This window comes from Chiloscyllium plagiosum, chromosome 35 (genome assembly GCF_004010195.1).
Source record: "Chiloscyllium plagiosum isolate BGI_BamShark_2017 chromosome 35, ASM401019v2, whole genome shotgun sequence".
NCBI classification, from domain to species: domain Eukaryota; kingdom Metazoa; phylum Chordata; class Chondrichthyes; order Orectolobiformes; family Hemiscylliidae; genus Chiloscyllium; species Chiloscyllium plagiosum.
In genome coordinates, this window is record NC_057744.1 from 41,024,995 (window position 1) to 41,043,000 (window position 18,006).

General features: G+C 44.0%; 1 protein-coding gene across 2 annotated transcripts in view; it reads right to left on the reverse strand.

Annotated features, from left to right (window-relative positions):
* Positions 1 to 282: 282 nt before the first annotated feature.
* tfap2c (transcription factor AP-2 gamma (activating enhancer binding protein 2 gamma)) overlaps positions 283 to 18,006 on the reverse strand; it is a 60,429-nt gene continuing 42,705 nt past the window's right edge. For both annotated transcript variants that reach the window (XM_043676975.1, XM_043676974.1), the window contains exons 5-7: positions 9,591 to 9,709; positions 8,441 to 8,582; positions 283 to 2,551 (exon numbers count right to left, since the gene is read on the reverse strand). In XM_043676975.1, the coding sequence (XP_043532910.1) occupies positions 2,260 to 2,551; positions 8,441 to 8,582; positions 9,591 to 9,709 (553 nt within the window). In that variant the 3' untranslated portion in view covers positions 283 to 2,259. The remainder of the gene's footprint in view (positions 2,552 to 8,440; positions 8,583 to 9,590; positions 9,710 to 18,006) is intronic.

The following is an 18,006-nucleotide window of genomic DNA, read 5'->3' on the forward strand; positions in this document are numbered from 1 at the left end:
CCAGTCCCATCCCATTTCAAGGCTTCACCCTGTTTGACTTCTCCCACCCTCTGAGAATCTCAGGCCAGAGATGTAAAGGTGCAGCAGAAGGGGAAACAGGCCAGAGGAAAATGGACCTCATTGTCAAGCTGAAGTTGAGGAAAACCCGTGAGCTACAGCTCATCTGCCTGTGGGCTGGCAATTCCTTTGAGGAGATTAATAAGTTTAGATTAGATTACTTAGTGTGGAAACAAGCCCTTCAGCCCAACAAGTCCACACTGACCCGCCGAAGCGTAACCCACCCAGACCCATTCTCCTACGGGCAATTTAGCATAGCCAATTCACTTAACCTTGTAATATTTGTAATATTTTTAAACAGCTTAAAAATAACAATGAAAAATCACAGACACTTTTAAAAAAGAAGGCAGGTGAACTCCTGTTGCCAATGGCAGACAGATATACACTTACTAAATACGTTTGTGTAACATTCCTCAGTGGATTACTTTAACCAGATTTTGTTTTTTGAACCTTACAAGCATAGGCTACTGCTGCTCATGCTTTCATAAGTCATTTCAGGGCTTTAATTTTCCTCCGATTTCCCAGCCTGCTCTTACTGGTGGAATAAAAGTTAGAAAGTTCAAACCCACTTTCTGATGCAACCCACAGAGCCCAGTATTGTGAGATACGGTCACTCCAATCTGCCAATACCTCGTCCCGTCCACTCATTGAGCAGTCGGCAGCACAAACAGAGTTTTCAAATGTAACAAGAGCTCCACTCAACTTTTCAAAAAGGTCGATTTTAAATGGGGCTTTCGTCCACCCACTATTGCTATATTACCTTTCAAATAGGATGGGACAGAAGGGAATTATGCTTGTTTGTACAGAATCTCAGTTTGCTAGTAACTCACAAGTCCCCAGAATGTAATCCTGAACTGACTTGTTCAGATTTTGACTTCCCTAAGGTGGCCTACCATGTGGTTAAAGTGTGTATAAAGAAGCTGTTTCAAGTCCCTGAATAATGCACAATAGGTAGGTTCACCTCAGGGATTGTTCAAGTTCAATGGCTTTTACACCACATAGTGAGCAGAAGATCTCAGGAAGCATTGAAGAGTAAAGCTCCCCTTTTGAACCTGCATCAATCAGAGATTTCACTGACACTTTTATCCTGGGTCCTGTTCGAAATACAACCAGCTCAATCTGAAATAAAATCAGAAAATGCTGGAGAAACACAGCAGGTCTGGCTGCATCTGTGGAGAGAGAAAGCAGAGTTAAAATTTCAGGTCCAGTGACCTGAGCCTGCTCATTCTGCATCATCGACTTCAGAATTCAGATAATCATCCAGTTAATCAAGGTTAATCATTGGCAAACACAGAGCATGAAACATATTGTGTCTTTCCCATTTTTGTCTGTCCAAATTTCAGCCAACGCATTTTTCAATAACATCATGCTACGTCAGCAACAAAAGCCTGGTCCGGTCTGACATGGAGATAAAAGGGCAAAGTTTAGACAATGTTGCATCAATGTCCGAGCTCACTAAAGCAAGAAGAGGAGTGAGTCACGGATGATTGGTACCCATTGTACGATCTAGGAACCCTGTGCATTCAACTGCAATCCCCATGACAGACTGGTCTTTCAGCCTTTTCGTCTTGAGATCCCAGCCATGTTGCTCAGCTGTGGGGTATTTGGAAAGTTGAAGAGTTCTCTGCTCCTGTGAGACACAGCACGGGCCTGTTATTGGAGATCAGTGATCCTAGAATGCCGTAGTAAAAGATGAAAGTGCCCCCATCACCTCAAAGGTTCCTGTGGTTTCATTTCCTTCTTTTCCTTTGAGGAGTGTTTTAGCCCATCTCAAGATGGCAAATTGGACACCATAGCCCAAGCACTGTTGGCACAAACCCTGATGCCAACACTATAGGGTCTGAGGGTTTAAGCAGTGGCTGTGTCACCTTGTGTGTGAGCTGTTGGAAGATGATATTGTAGGTGCCATTGATATTGCCACAGAGGTCAGGATGTTCCACTGGCAAATGTGACCACCAGCCCAGGGTCACACAGAAAACCCAGTGACAAAGGGTCTCCACTTTCACGGGGCTTGCAGTTTGGTATTTTAAGTGGAATGGGTCATCACAGAGCAATAACGCATTGGTGGTGCACAGGGAGGTATGAGCGATCACCTGACCGTTGGGTGCCATCTTGTTCAGGGTGCTGATGGAGTTCCAAAGGGGGTCCCAGGCATAAATTTTAAAGGGGAGGAATAAGGTCTGCCAGCTGCTGTCGAACAGCTCACTTCCTGTGTTTCTCATCTTTGTCCGCGGTTTTGTTGCCGCTGTCCTGTGGACTCTGACCCCCGCCGGTGGTCATGTACATTTTGTCCAGGGCCTTCACTGCTTCGTTCAGGTAATTCTGTAGTGAGGTCATGGCGGCACAGATGGCAGGGCTCCCAAAGCCGTGGGTGATGAGGCTGAAGTGGGTCAGACATCCCTGAATGCCAGGCTCCAGGATTGGGCCTGGTCGCGTGTTGCCCAAGGGAGACCGGTCCTGGGTCAGCATGTCAGTAAATTCCTTGAAAATTTGCCTGAAAAAGAGAACAGAAATTTTAAAAAGGGGTTGACTCACACACAGGTGGCCCACATGAGCAGGTTTCCCGTGATCATTCCATGAGATAAAATGTGCTGCACAATAATTGGCCCTCCCAATAAATCAATGCCAGTCTTTGTGTTCCACACATCACCTTCCACTTTACCTACACATTCTTTCACCTTCTTCCATTTAACCAGCATGTATTATAAATGCATCTGTGCTGTTATCTTCAACAATTCCTCATGATAATTACAGATAAGGAACATTATATTGACATTTTTGGTTGAGTGATTCAGCCTAAAGTAACACTCAGCATTTTCCCCAACCTCCCCCCCACCCCATCCCCCACCCCAAACCATTTCATTCATTTCTTAAATAATTCCATGGTTTTCGCCTCCACTATGAATCCACTCGATCAGTGATCTCCATGCGCCAAGAAAACTCAGTTATCAACCCCACATTTACCATTAGCCAGTTTAAACCACCTTCAGAGCCCAAATCTCCTCATGTGAAGGAGAATTCCAACTTTGCCGTCTAGGTATTTCAATAAGGTCATGAAGGGTGGTAGGGGTGTGGGGGAGGTTGGATGACCCAATTGATTTCAATGTAATTGATTTCAATGTAGACAACCTAGAAACATGATGTCTACTCGTTGACATGATACTAGCGACAGTGAGCAACCAGTGTTGCTGGGTGACTGTGTGCCTCAGTAGAGGACATAAGACCATCAGAGGTTTACACCAGTTCACGCTAACCTGCAATGGTTAAGCCAACCCATACCTCTTAATGCTGAGCTGCCTTTTGGTTAGCACAGATGCAGGAATTCATTGCACAAGTGACTCTGACCCGGGGAGATGAGGGAATGCCATGGTATGGCAGAGAGCAGGAACCAAGGTTCTCTGATGCAGAATTTGGGGTTTGGCTTCAGGAAATGGACAGCGTGAGAAGACCCATTAACCAAAGAGAGCCAGGTGATTCTCCAAACAATTCTAAAGCAATGTGAGCTGACAGCAGTAATTTAGTAATGTCACCTGACCAGTGATACTGAATTTCCTAGGTGGACAATTGCATTTGTTAGCACGCTGTTCCTGATGACGGGAAGAGTTAGCATAGTCCTATCAGACCATAAGGCTGCTCTCTCATTAAAGAGAGATAACTGGCAATGATTTAACCTGACGGTCACCACAGCTGAGGGGACAGGCTGAGCCTTTCATGGTAACCTCAGCCTCAGGAACTAAGGACATAATTGCTATTTTTGCAGATGCTACAAAGATAGGTGGAGTGGCAAGTAGTGTTGAGGAAGTGGGGAGGCTGCAGGAGGACTTGGACAGGCTAGGAGAGTATGCAAAGAAGTGACAGTTGGAATGTGGGAAAAGTGAGTGAGATTACTCTCTTTGAGAGGAAGAATAGAGACGTAAACTATTTTCTAAACAGGGAAAGGCTTTGGAAATCTGACACTAAGAACCTGGAATCAGGTTTGTTACTTTGGTGGACTAACAGTGTGAAGCTATTCGAAGTTGAGTGCAACTTGATAACCAACTCAGGCCCTTTCTGAAAATTATGATTGTGAGAACATCGTCACAGGCAGTATGGGAGGAAAAGACACTTAAAAAGTAAGGAAAACAGAAACCCCAGCCTAATCTTCTCTTCTCCTGCCTCAATATCTCTACGGAGATATATACAATCAGATTTGCTCCCTTGTTCACACAGGGTGCTCTGTAAAATCTGCCAATTTCAGCAGACCCACAGAAATCAGCAGTATAATTGTCACAGAGTCTGTGGAGAGACTGAATGACATAAGGAACCATTGAAAAGCTCTGTTTTTTATTTTTGAACAGATGTTTGAAAATGATGAACAAAGGGCTGATTAGAGACAGAAAGTCCAGAAAAATTCGATGTAGTCATTGCACAACCTATCATTCCCAAACCACAGTGATGTCAGCTGATGTTATGGTGTATCCCATGGGGTGTCCTGACTTGACCAGTAAATCAACAGCAAAATTCCAAGGGAATGAAGATGGGTGGTCACCCTAAGCCAAGCCCTTCTTCACAAGCGTTAACCCAAACACTAACAGCACAGGAAACCTCCACCTTCACTGACTGGGCAGTAAGCTAGAAAAGTCTATCACCTTCCTTCACAGAACCAATCCTATTTCTAAAACACACGTGATGCTCAACAAAAAGCCCCTGTCAGATAGAGAAGATGACAAGATGGCCCATTGTGTTTGAGAGTCAACTTGGCTCCATTGGCAACACGTTCAGTGTTGAAAGGTCAGAGTTCATTGTCAGGTTTGGGCATCAGAGCTCTCAGTGTCAGCACTGCAATGGTGGGGAGGGAGGGTGATCGCTATGTATGAGAAGGCCAGCAAAGTTCTGCCAAAAACAAACCAAAGCAGAAATTTCTGTGCAGCCAGTCTGGTAGCACCTATGGAGAGAAAATAGAGTTACCGCTTTGAGTCCAGTGACCCTTTTGTTCTCATTTGTTTCAGATTTCCAGTATCCAACAGTTCTGTGTTTTATTTCAGATGTTCTGGCTACCTGTTCTGGTACAGGTTCTCGGCTCCACTCCACTTTTGAGGATGTGTCATGGAGCCATACAGCATGGAAACAGACCCTCCAGTCCAACCCATCCACGCTGACCAGATATCCTGAGTTAATCTAATCCCATTTGCCACCATTTGGTCCGAATCCCTCTAAACCTATTCCTGTACCCATCCAGATGCCTTTTAAATGTTTTAATTGTATCAGCCTCCACCACTTCCTCCAGCAACTCATTCCATACATACACCATCCTCTGCATGAAAATAGTTGCCCCTCAGGCTCCTTTTAAATAAGTCCCCTCTCACCTGAAATCTATACCCTTTTGTTTTGGGCTCCCTACCCTGGGGAAAAGACTTTGTCTATTCACCTTGTCCATGCCCCTCAGAATTTTATAAACCTCCAGTTACCCCTCAGCCTCTACACTCCAAGGAAAATAGTCCAGCCTCTCCTGATAACTCAAACCATCCAATCTCAGTAACATTCTTGTAGATCCTTTTTGCACCCTTTCCAGTTCAATAACATCCTTCTGATAGCAGGATGACCAGAATTGTATGAAGAACTCCAAATGTGACCTTACTAATGCCTCGTTCGGCTGTAACACGACGTCCCAATTTCTCTGACCGATAAAGGGAAGCATGTCAAACACCTTCTTCACCACCCTGTCTACCTGTGATGCAACTTTCACAGAACTATGTATTTGTTCATCAACACCCCCCAAGGCCCAACCATTAACTGTGTAAGTCCTGCCCTGATTCATCTTACCAAAATGCAATACCTCACATTTATCAAATCAAACTGCATCCACCACTCCTCAGCCACTGGCTGTTGTTACTGTAACTGTTTGATGTATCAGAAAGTGAGCATCATTTGGCTTGTGTGAACAGGGAGATAGTGAATCATCAGCAGATGTATCTACATCTCTCCTAATTGTCCACTCTAAACAACGGAAACTGAAATAGAAATGGAAACAATTTGGTGCACCATTCACTATCGCAGATGACCACACAAAGTCATGTCCCCCCCCCTACTTGGACTGAGTCATAGTCTGAATGTAGAGAGTCTTTGATTGATTAGATCCTGTACTTAGCAGTGCAGCTGTCAGCATGCATATACTAGCGTGTACACAGGACACGTACAAATGTAAGGGGCATGCCCACAGGCAAGAATGCCCACATGAGATAATACATGCTCAGACTGCACACTGACAACACAGACACACAAGCGAGTACATGCAGCCACTAGTAACACAGACAGACTCCTGACAACATGAAAGAACACAGCCAAGATCAAGGATGAATCCAGTTGGATCCTGAAACAAAATTCGGAGCCAGGAATCATTTTAACTTGTAAAAGATGTTGCTAGTATAGCTGCTGTAATCAGGCCTATACACGCACATCATCCATCAGCAGAACTTACACAGGCAGCTGAATTGAAGTAAAACAATGATTTCAGGCCACTTGGAATAAATCTCAAATCAAAAACGCTGATTAGGATGGAGCTCAGGGCCACTTTATCGATACATCCTTCCACAAATTGACTCGTCCAGTTTGGAATCTATTTGGTACATCAGTCGAAGGGATGTATCCCAACAAGCAGCTGTCTATCTCGCGTCTGCACATTAACTGGTTCTCTTGACGTTCTCTTTGATCCATTCACAGGGAGCAGGCTCAATGTGAAGGCGAGATCACTCACAGCGCATGTTCAAATGAGTTACGCCATTGGGGGATAACAACCCAATTCAGCCCAATACAGTCAGATAAAGAATCAGAATCCCCAATCTGGGCACATTACAGTTTGTGTGGTCCTTCTCAAAGAACAGACACCATTGTTACATTGGAGACTCCATCGACAAATTTAATAACAAGCTCCCCACAAGCAGCAATAAGATAAATGACCAGATAATCTAACTGAGGTGTTTATTGAGGGGATAGCTACCATTCAGACGTGAGGAGAACTCCCTGTTTTCCATTATGTCACACTCCTCAGCATCTTACCAGCATCTGTACCCTCATCCCTGCCAGGTCTGGGGCACCTGCACAGTCCCAAGGACCTGCTGGGATCTCGAGCACCTTCTACCCAGAAGAGGCCAGAGGCCAGAGGGCCTTAGACTAAGGAGTACTGCCTCAGAGTGTTAGGTCCCTGTAGGGTACCAGCAGGAGCGAGAGCAGGCCTGCTCCTGGCCTTTCCTCTGGGGGATGCAGTCTGGAGACTCTGATGCTCTGTTAAATCCAGCCCTATGTTCTAAAATCTGAGGGGAACTCAACCCATGACCTTCTAACTGAGGCCACAGGCTGGCAGGCAGTGTTTAATAGAGTGCAATAATTGGATCTCTTCAGCTCTCAGAGTTCTGACGTGACAAATTACAATTCCTTGCACACCACCAGCCCCAGGTTTGTGACAATGTTTTTTCACATTTTATCATTTTGGAGAAATTGTGGGGACCCATGCTGAAATTGCAAATGGTAGGGTAATCAGATGCGACTCAGTACAACACTCCAGCTGTGGTTCTGAGCCACTAGTGGAGAAGCACGCATTGGAGAACTGCTTTCCACCAGGAAAGGGAACTGGCTTGTCAAAGGGAATAGCGGACTGTAGTCATATTCCCCTGTGGAGTGTGAACATGTCAGGATGTAGTACATGAGCAATTTGTGCCTGAACACATGATTCCCCAGAAGTTGAGAGATATCCCACCCACCCTGTTATTGATGAACTCATAGATGTTAATAGGGCAGCAACTGCGTTCTGATTGTATCATGTGGCTATCAGGGGGATTCCTGCGTCTCTCCTCATTCAACAGTCCTTATGTTCCATCAGACATGGTTCTAGTCTCCATTTGCATGTCATAGAATCCTACAGCATTGCAAGCCCCTCAGCCCATGGTGTCTATGCTATGAAAAAAACATTCTAATTAGCTCTATTACAACATGATGTTCCAACCTTTCCCTTTACATGTATGTATCAAATCCGCTCTCAGAGCGGACTGTTGCTTCAGTTTCCATCATCTTTCCAACCAGTGTAACTCCAATTCATAACAACTTACCCTTGTAAATAAAAAGACATTGTCTCTGTTGATTTTTTTTGCTACCTGTGCCTTCTCTTTACCTGCTGTCCTGCTAGTGGTAACGCTTCCCTCTTATTCACCAACTTCAAAATTATTTGTATCTCGAATTTTATGAAGGTTTGGCATAATCTCCTGGCTTTTGCATTCCATATTTGTTTAGGAGGCCTGAAGTTGATAATTTCTGTTCTTTCATTTCTCTCCCTGTCCCCGCAATTCCAAACACGACATCTTCCAGCCACTCCCCACCATCAGTGACCATCTTAGTGGGAGGGGAAACTTACTTCGCTGCAAGTAGCATGTTCTTCCGACTGCTGATCTCACTGCGGTCGATATGCTGCCGGGTCAGGTATTCCGCAGCTGCTTTAGCAGGGAATTCCGTCTCACACACATAACCAAAGTCACGGGCCAGGTGCACAGCTTCACCTAAAGGTAAAAAAGGCATCACACGGAATTAGTAAGTCAAAGCTGGCAGAATCTGGATAATGGAGAGTAGGACAGTGACAAACAGGGGAAGCATCTATATCTGACTCACATTTGCCTTGGGGACTGCAGAGAGCATTTGGCTTGAAAGTAACCCCACTCTCAGAGTCAAACCCCACTCCGGACAGAGTGGGGAGCACAACTTGGACTCAAACTTCTGCTTTGAAATCCTGGAGTCTGAACAAATAAAACTAACTGCAGGCTCTATGAAAGGGGACACATGTGGGACAAGGGTATGTCTAGTTGGGGTAAAGTTCATGACATGCTATATTATGTACAAAAAGAGTTTCTCTCATGCTATATTGTCTTCAAATTAAATCACGTTACATTCAAATTAATGAGCACAGGATTATTTAATTTTGGGGTCATGACTCATAGCATTGGTTAGAATCTTCAAGTTGTTTTTAAACATTTTTGGATCGACCCCATGAGGATCTCATTAGTTGGGAATGTCTGGGGCCAGTAAATGTTACAGACTCAACATCCCTCTGTCTACTCTGAAATATTCAGAAGTCACACACACTAGGTTATAGTCCAAGAGGTTTATTTGAAATCACAAATTTTCGGAGTGCTTCTCCTTCAACAGGTGAAAAGCAACAAGCAAACGGTAATTCTCTAATACCCCAGGATGGCTGGTGAATCTCTGAAAGTATCAATTTCAGACCATTTATTTTTTAATGGGTAGGGGACAGTTTCCCTCATCACACTACATGTAAGGCAGTTACTCGCGCCTCTGTGACAAATGCCCAGGAGTGTTCTTGCTGTTAACCAGTTACGGAAACTTCAATACAAAGCCTGACTAAATGGTCTAAAGTTGGCTTCCACCAATTTGAGGAGATCTGATAGTGTGAAAGCCTAAAGAAATCACAAGTGAATGTCATTACTGCACAGCATAGCGAGATGACACTGGACTCCTGAGTACGATGGGGATAAAATGGAACCTGGACATACCTTCAACGAGGGAAGTCAGCAGTGTCACATTGGCAGCTTTCCTCCTCCCAGCAGGAAGGTTTAACCCGATTTTGTCCAGCCTCTCACGTAACGACCTGCCTCCGTTTTTTGACTTTGCCCTGGCGAAAAAACACAATTGGGAAGTTTACTTTCCAAGCACAAAAATGTGTGGCACATCACAAGAAAAGAAGTTTGGATTCCTCTACGTCAGCATCATTCCAATAATGCAGGACTTCCACTTGCCTAATCACCATTGCAAGGGATTGCAAACAAATGGCTACATTAACCAGCCAGACTGACAAATCAGATGTCAGATTTACGACAGAGAAAGAGACAAGTTCAGCATCACCTGTCCAAGGCATTGACACTTATTCGATTGATGTTATTTGCATTTCTCTCATTCCCCCGTCGAACACTAAGTTGAGGTACTGAAAGGATTCACAAGTTGATTAGTAATTTGCTTGAGAGTTCCTCCTATATTCAGAACCATGCTCACACCAGCTGATGGGCCAAGTCCAGTGAGATATCTTTATGTTCTCATGGCCCACATGACATCCACACTGAACAGACCGGTTTCCAGCAATTTGTTGTCTTAGAATTCAGGGACAGAGCAGTCAACAAAAGGTGTAGCAAGATGCTTGCTCCCGCAGAAGGTTCAGCATTCTAATTACTTTGACAAAAAAAATTATGTTACGCAAGTTCAGTCATGGATTTCAGATTGGCCAAGAGGCTGACACATATTGCTTCACCTTACTATATAGGCTGAGAAAGATTCCATATGTCTTAGATCAGTTCATCTCCATTGGGAATGTTAAAATGAATACTAGGGTCTCCGCTAGAATTCTATTTCCATGATTTTACAGAACAGAGAGAGGCAGTCGGGCCCAAAAGGACACTACATCTCCCCGACCATAATCCATCGAGCTACCAAGTCCACTGTTCCTCAGCTGCTTATCCAGCTTCCCCAAGAGACATTTATGCAATTCATCTCAACCATTCCATTGGGTACCAAGTTCCATATTCTCACCACTCGGGTGAGTAAGTGGCTCCTCCTAGATTCCTTTCTGAGTTTATTACTACCCACAGTACATTTGTAAACCTTAAATGTGAAGGTTTTTGAAAAGAGAAACACTAATAATTCCTGAAGCACAAGTCGTTGATTAGACACCTGTATTTTTGAGGTTTGCCTCCTGAGAAACTATGTAAGGCAGTGGTACATAGCCTTCCACTCACTGGTGCTGGAACGCCCCTGACTGCAGGTTCTTAACGCTCATTCCATTATGTGTTCTTCCAGCTGGAATTTCTGGTCTGCCTTCATCCATGATGCTTCAACATAGCCATTCATGGTTGTGTACTGGTGATGTCACTGGGCTTGTAATCTAGAAGCTCAGCCAATATTCTGGGGACATGAGCTCAAATCCCACATATGGCAGACAGTGAAATTCAAGTTTGACTTTTAAAAACATTCCAAAATAAATAGCAAGCCCATTGATGACCTTTAACCTGTCAATTGTCATTAAAAGCTAGATTAGATTAGATTCCCTACAGTGTGGTAACAGGCCCTTCAGCCCAACAAGTCCACACCGACCCTCCAAAGAACAACCCACCCAGACCCATTCACTTACATTCACCAATGCACCTAACACTATGGGCAATTTAGCATAGCCAATTTTCCTGACCTGCACATCTTTGGACTGATGGAGGAAACTGGAGCATCAGAAGGAAACCCACGCAGATACGGGGAGAACGTACAAACTCCACACAGATAGTTGCCTGAGGTGGGAATCGAACCCGGGTCCCTGGCACTGTGAGGCAACAGTGCTAACCACTGAGCCATTGTGCCCTCCACCTAATGTCCCTGTGGGCATGAGAACAGTCATCCTTACTTGTTCTGACCTACATGTGACCCCAGACCGACAACAGCAGGTTCACTTGCAACTGTCCACCAGGCAATAAATGTTAGTCATAACCTGCAACACTCAGCAAATGAATGTATTTTTTTTAAATCATGGGAATGTGAACATTTTTCCATAACACCCACAGTTATTTTTAGGTAGGTTTTCTTTAAAGATCTCACTGGATGAGTGAGCGATTAAGTAGCCTGATGGTGGGGCTGGGTCAGTATAGGTGGGTTTTAAAGTGGCTGGGTGGGCATTTGATATAGGGGAAGTTTGGGTCAAGAAAATGATCAAAAGTGCAGGCAGTTCAGTCGGGACTGTTGGACAGTTGGATTGGGGGGTTCGGCAGTCATCGTAGAAGATCATAGAATCCCTAGAGTGTGGAAGCAGGCCATTCAGCCCATTGAATCTGCACCGACCCTCCAAAGAGCATCTCAGCCAGACTCACCCTCTATTCACATAGCCTTAATTCTTCAACCCTGCAGCCATTCTAGAAAATCCTTTCTGTAGCCACTCCAAAGCCTTTATATCCTTATTAAGGTGTGTGTACCCATGATGGGGAACCATTCTGTAACAATTATCAAGAATAAAGCAGCCTGCTTGATTGCCACCACAGCTACAAGCTTCCGCTCCCCCCACCATTGACACTCAGCACTAGTGTATACTGTATACAAGATGCACTGCAGAAATTCACTAAAGATTCTTAGACAGCACTTTCCAAATGCAGGACCACGGGCAGCAGATACCTGGGAACATCACTGTAGTGATTGCAACAAGCTTAGTCAGGTGGACCTCATAGAATGCGAGTTCCCTGATTGGGGCTGTAAACCTGTTCAAATCGGGGAGCCCTGGCTGACAGATACAAACAGGATTGTCAAATATTTTGGTCACTGAGAGTTAGCTCTGATGGAATTGGATCAGTATCAAGAACTTTCCACATATAAATAACAGGTGACTTGTTAATGGGGTACTAGCCTCTGTGAATTATTTTAACCAGCCCAAGCAAGTTTCCCTCCAAACCACTCACCATCCTGACTTGGGTGTTCCTTTACCTTCACTGGCTCAAAATCCTGGCATTCTCTCTTTATGGGCATTGTGGGTCTAATCACAGCACATGGGCTGCAGCCCACCCTCAAGAAGGCAGCTCACCCTCACCCTCTCAAGGACAATTGGCGATGGAAAATATATATTGGCCACCAGTGATACCCGTACCCCATTAGTTAATTTTTTAAAATGGATAAACAAATCTCAGACTACATTCAAGCTTGAGATAACTTACTGAACTTTATACTATATGTTTCTATTTGCAGATATTTCTGAATCAACCTGTTCAGAGATGTTATTGTGCACCTCTGGAGGAGGTGAGATTTGAACTCAGTGCCTCATGCCCCAGGGACTTTATGCATCCATTTGTAAAGCCCAGAATCCTACATTCTCAGTAAACAGCTTAATCAAGTTGTTCTGCTGTGTTCAGAAATGTGCAAATACACAATTCCAAGTCTTGAATTTCTTGCGCCTTGTCTTTAAAATTGTATAATTGATGGCTTGTCTTGATTCTTTTCAGTCTTTCTGCCAAACTGTAGTATTTCCCATGTTTCTATGTTGAGATCCATTTGCCAAGTGTATGCCCTTGCCAACCTGTCTCTTTCTTCCTGAAGTTAATTATTCTCTGCACCCCTGTTGACCTTTCACTTGGAAATATGGAGCCATTCACCATGACTGTCTACTTTCTATCCATTCCCCATTTTTGTATTCATACCATCAATGCCCATTCATTCCCTATAGCTTACACTTTTGTGTATTGACACTTTACTGAATGCCTTTTCAAACCATCTATATATTGCCCTCAGTCACCTCATCAAAACTCACAAGTATATTAAACATGACTTTCCCTTCACAAATCTGTGCTGATACACCTTCATTATTCCAAATGGCAGATTCCTAATGTTCTCCCAGAATACCTTTCCTCAAAACATCATCCTCACCGACATTAAGCAGGATGGCCTACAATTGTCAGGTTATCCTTCATCCTTTTGAACAAGGGTGTAACATGCAATTTTCCAGTCCCCTAGCACTGCTTTCACCATCCCCTACCCATGCCCAAGGCAGATTGAAGATTTGTGACCAGCAGTTACACAATTCCTGACCTTCTCTCAAATGCCTAGGAGGCATCTGGTCCAAGTGACCTATCTACCTGAAGTGCTGCTAATGCTACAGTTATAATACCACCTCTGAATCTGTTTCCATCTCATCAGAATCCTGAAACCTTCCTCATTCTCTATAGCACTGGCAGTTTCCTTCTTTGGGAAGCAGTTGTGTAGTTAACGCTTTCATTTTCTGAAATCACTGAGCAAACCAGATAAGAAGAAGCAAACATAACATCAAAAACCAGCCTAAGCTCAGTCTTGCCTGCCTCTGATTTCTCTATAATGCAGTACGTTAACTGTCCTATTGTCTCAATCCTCTTTCTCAATCAGCCAACTACTGTTTCTGGCTCAGAATTCACAAAGTCCTGAAGCAGTAAACTCCCCCCAGATGTCCAGAGATTAAATGGCAATTAACTTCATATTTTCTGCTTGCTCTATGAATTTTGTAAATTCTACTCAAATGTCAGGAGTATAATTCTCCTTTTAAACAGAATTCTCCCACTGCTAATGAACAAGAACACAGGAATTATAAAAACAGGATAAGGCATGTCCTTTAATATAAATCAGCCCACCTACTCTCCTTGTCATACAATTCAGCCTCACCTACAAGCAGTTAAATGCCATTCAAAACCATTTATGCAGTGTGACTTAACAATCTCTCCAGTAACGTATCTCACAAATGTGAAAAGAATTCTCCATTCTGATTTTTTCATTGTGATCTTGTGCCCTCCACTCCCCCTGGGATTTGACTTGGTTCTGGAGAAGACTCGAGACATTAACTGTTCCTCTGTCTACAGGGGCCTGTTGAGTTTCCCCAGAATTCTCTGTGTTTGTTTCAGTTTTCCAGCATCCACCGTATTTTATGCAAATCTGTAATTACAATGAATCATTTGCCCACTTCTGTGTTTATTTTTGATTAATCGTTCATTCGGCACATTCCCTTATACAAGGTCCTGGGCAAGTGATATCAGTTATCCAAGTGAAATTTCCCTCTAAATACTGAATAATTTGACGTGACACAATCATTGTCTGGAAACTTCGGAACTTTTGTCACGGTCAGTCTATTTAAGGAGCTCGACAAAGCACCATCAATAGGATTATAAGCAGAGTATTTTTTTCACATTGAATGTTGAGAATACCAAAGGCAACATCTGCATGTTTAGTTCATATTAGAGCTGTTCCTAAGATGGAGGACAGCCACATCATCAGATTATTTGGATGGAGATTAAGTGCTCAAAACATTAAGTGTGGGAGCAATTGTGTTCAGCGGCAACTCACCCTCCACCCACTACCTGCAATCTAGCTCAATCGGGCTATAATCAGGTGAGTTAGAGCCAACCCCTGAGCAGGTTGGAAAATCATGGGCCTCAGTGCTGAAGTTCTGCCTTGCTGGAGGTTTTGGTTACTCAAAGGCTGGCAGCTTTGGGAAGGTGGAGGCCTATTCCTCAGAGAATCCAAAGGCAAGGCAGGCCAATCTCTTTAGGAACTCTTTGTTTGGGAGTCGGAGCCAAGGGCAGAAAATTGGCTTCCTGCAATCACCTTTTTGCCCCTCATCCCTGTCTTGGATTGGTTCCAGTTGGGGCAGTTGGTGGCAGGTCATCCAGACTTCCTAGTCACTTTTGCCACCCATTGGGAAGACAACGTAATCAGGCTGGTGGTGAGTTTAGCACCTTTAGATGACCATTAACTTATGGAAGGCTGGTGGTGGTATTGCCTTTCAACTTGAAATTGAGAAACCCAGGTAATATTTGCAGACCAGGTTCAAATTGCACCATGACAAGATAGCAGAATTTAAATTCAACAAACATCTGAAATAAGAGTCTAATGATGACTATGAAACAACTGAATTATCACAAAAACCCATCTGGTTCACTAATGTCCCTTAAAGAAGGAAATCTGCCATTCTCACTTGGGCTGGCCTACATGTTGACTCTAAATTACCCTCTAAAATGGCCTAGCTAGCTATTCTGTTGTATCAACTGCTAAAACCAGATAGATCACCAGGCATCAACTTTAGCACCAGAAACAACAATGCCAAATCCAGGCCCTGTCAATCCTGCAAAGCCCATCTTACTAACATCTGGCGGATGGTGCCAAAATTGGGAGAGTTGTCCTGATGAAGGGCTTATGCTCGGAACATCAATTCTCCTGCTCCTTGGATGCTGCCTGACCTGCTGTGCTTTTCTAGCACCACACTCTCGCCTCTGATCTCCGGCATCTGCAGTCCTCACTTTCTCCCTGTCTCACAAGCAACAGCCTAACACAGTCATACTCACAGAATCATACCTTACAGACAATGTCCCAAATACCACCATCACCATCCCTGGATATGCCCTTATCCCACTGGCAGGACAGACCCTGCAGAAGTGGCAGGAGAGAGTCTTGGTTCCCATCTTGTAATAGAAAGAATGGAGTGTGGCACGGTGGCAGTATCTCTACCTCTGGACTGGAAAGTAAGGATTCAAAACCCATCTCCTACAGAGGTATGTCATAATCTGTCTGGACAACAGAACTGAGGAAAGAATAAAGAAATGCAGTGTAAACGAAAGACAGAATTTCATCCTCAAATATGCAATGTGATTTTCAGTGTTAATGTGAGAACTTAAAGACACAGAGAGAGACGGGTTCAACTTCACTAACATGAAAGTTGGTGAGGCATTGTGGCACGGTGGGTAACATCCCTGTCCCTGAGCCAGGATTCTGCCCTTCCCAAGACTATGATGATAATCTGGTCGATTAGCAACTTGGAAACACATCAGTGGCAGGCAGTGTGTGTGTGAGATGTCCTGTGGCTGGCCACATAACAGAAAAAATATTGGGAGATTCTACACACACCATCCATCGCTCCAGAATACAACGTGCATTTCACAGCCCATGTTGGCACAGAGACTTGCGTGGGGTGCAACACACCATGGAAATTATACCAGTGTACTCAGTATTTGTATTTCAAATCCAAGGTTAGTTGCTTCTAGCACATTGACGGTGGTTACAAATCTGACGCTGACTGAACATTGTGTAATTTAAAGTGAATAAATCTATCCTACTTTTTGCAATATGTCACCACCTCACTCCAAGGAAAACAGCCCCAGCCTGTTCAGCCTCTCCCTATGGTTCAAATCCTCCAACCCTGGCAACATCCTTGTAAATCTTGTCTGAACCCTTTCAGGTTTCACAACATCTTTCCGATAGGAAGGAGACCAGAATTACATGCAATATTCCAACAGTGGCCTAACCAATGTACAGCCTGTACAGCCGCAACATGACCTCCCAACTCCTGTACTCAATACTCTGACCAATATAGGAAAGCATAACAAACGCCTTCTTCACTAACCTATCTACCTGCGACTCCACTTTCAAGGAGCTATGAACCTGCACTCGAAGGTCTCTTTGTTCAGCAACACTCCCTAGGATCTTACCATGAAGTATATAAGGAGTGTCAGAGGCTGAGGGGTGACCTTATAGAGATTTACAAAATTATGAGGGGCATGGATATGATAAATAGGCAAAGTCTTTTCCCTGGGGTCAGGGAGTCCAGAACTAGAGGGTATAGGTTTAGGGTAAAAGGGGAAAGATATAAAAGAGACCTACGGGGCAACTTTTCCACACAGAGGGTGGTATGTGTATGGAATGAGCTGCCAGAGGAAGTGGTGGTGGCTGGTACAATTGCAACATATAAGAGGCATTTGGATGGGTATATGAATAGGAAGTGTTTGGAGGGAACTGGGCCGGGTGCTGGCAGGTGGGACTAGATTGGGTTGGGATATCTGGTCGGCATGGACGGGTTGGATCGAAGGGTCTGTTTCCATGCTGTACACCACTATGACTCTATGACCTCCTACAAGTGACCCACAGCATTCTCTTTTCAAGAGAAAAGTGCCCCAGTATATTCAATCTTTCCTGATAGTTATAAGGTCTTCAATTTGAAATCATCCTTGGAACCTGTTTTCTTGCACTTTGTCTAACGCCTCCATTTTCTTCATGAAAATATTTTAAGAGATCAAGACTATGCATAGTACTTAAACATGATCTAATCAGGGTCTATTAATTTCAACTTAAGTTCAATGAAAGAAGATAGCCTGTAGCTGTAAAGAATCCAAAATGCCAAGAGGCTTTGGTAGACATTCCATATGCTTCAGTCACCCTAGATCAGCACTGTTTATCCTGAAGGGTTTTCTCAAGCTGACAGTGTGAAATAAAGTACAATTGAGCAGATGCATGGAGTTTGCAGCAACTCCAAAGGTTGCAGGGGGCTGCTCTCAGTCCAACTGGCTTGTGACCTTGATTCATGACTTCCCACCCAACATTCAAAGCAGTTACCCTCGTACCAGAAATGGTAACAACTTCTCTTAACTGATAGCAATCCTACATTAG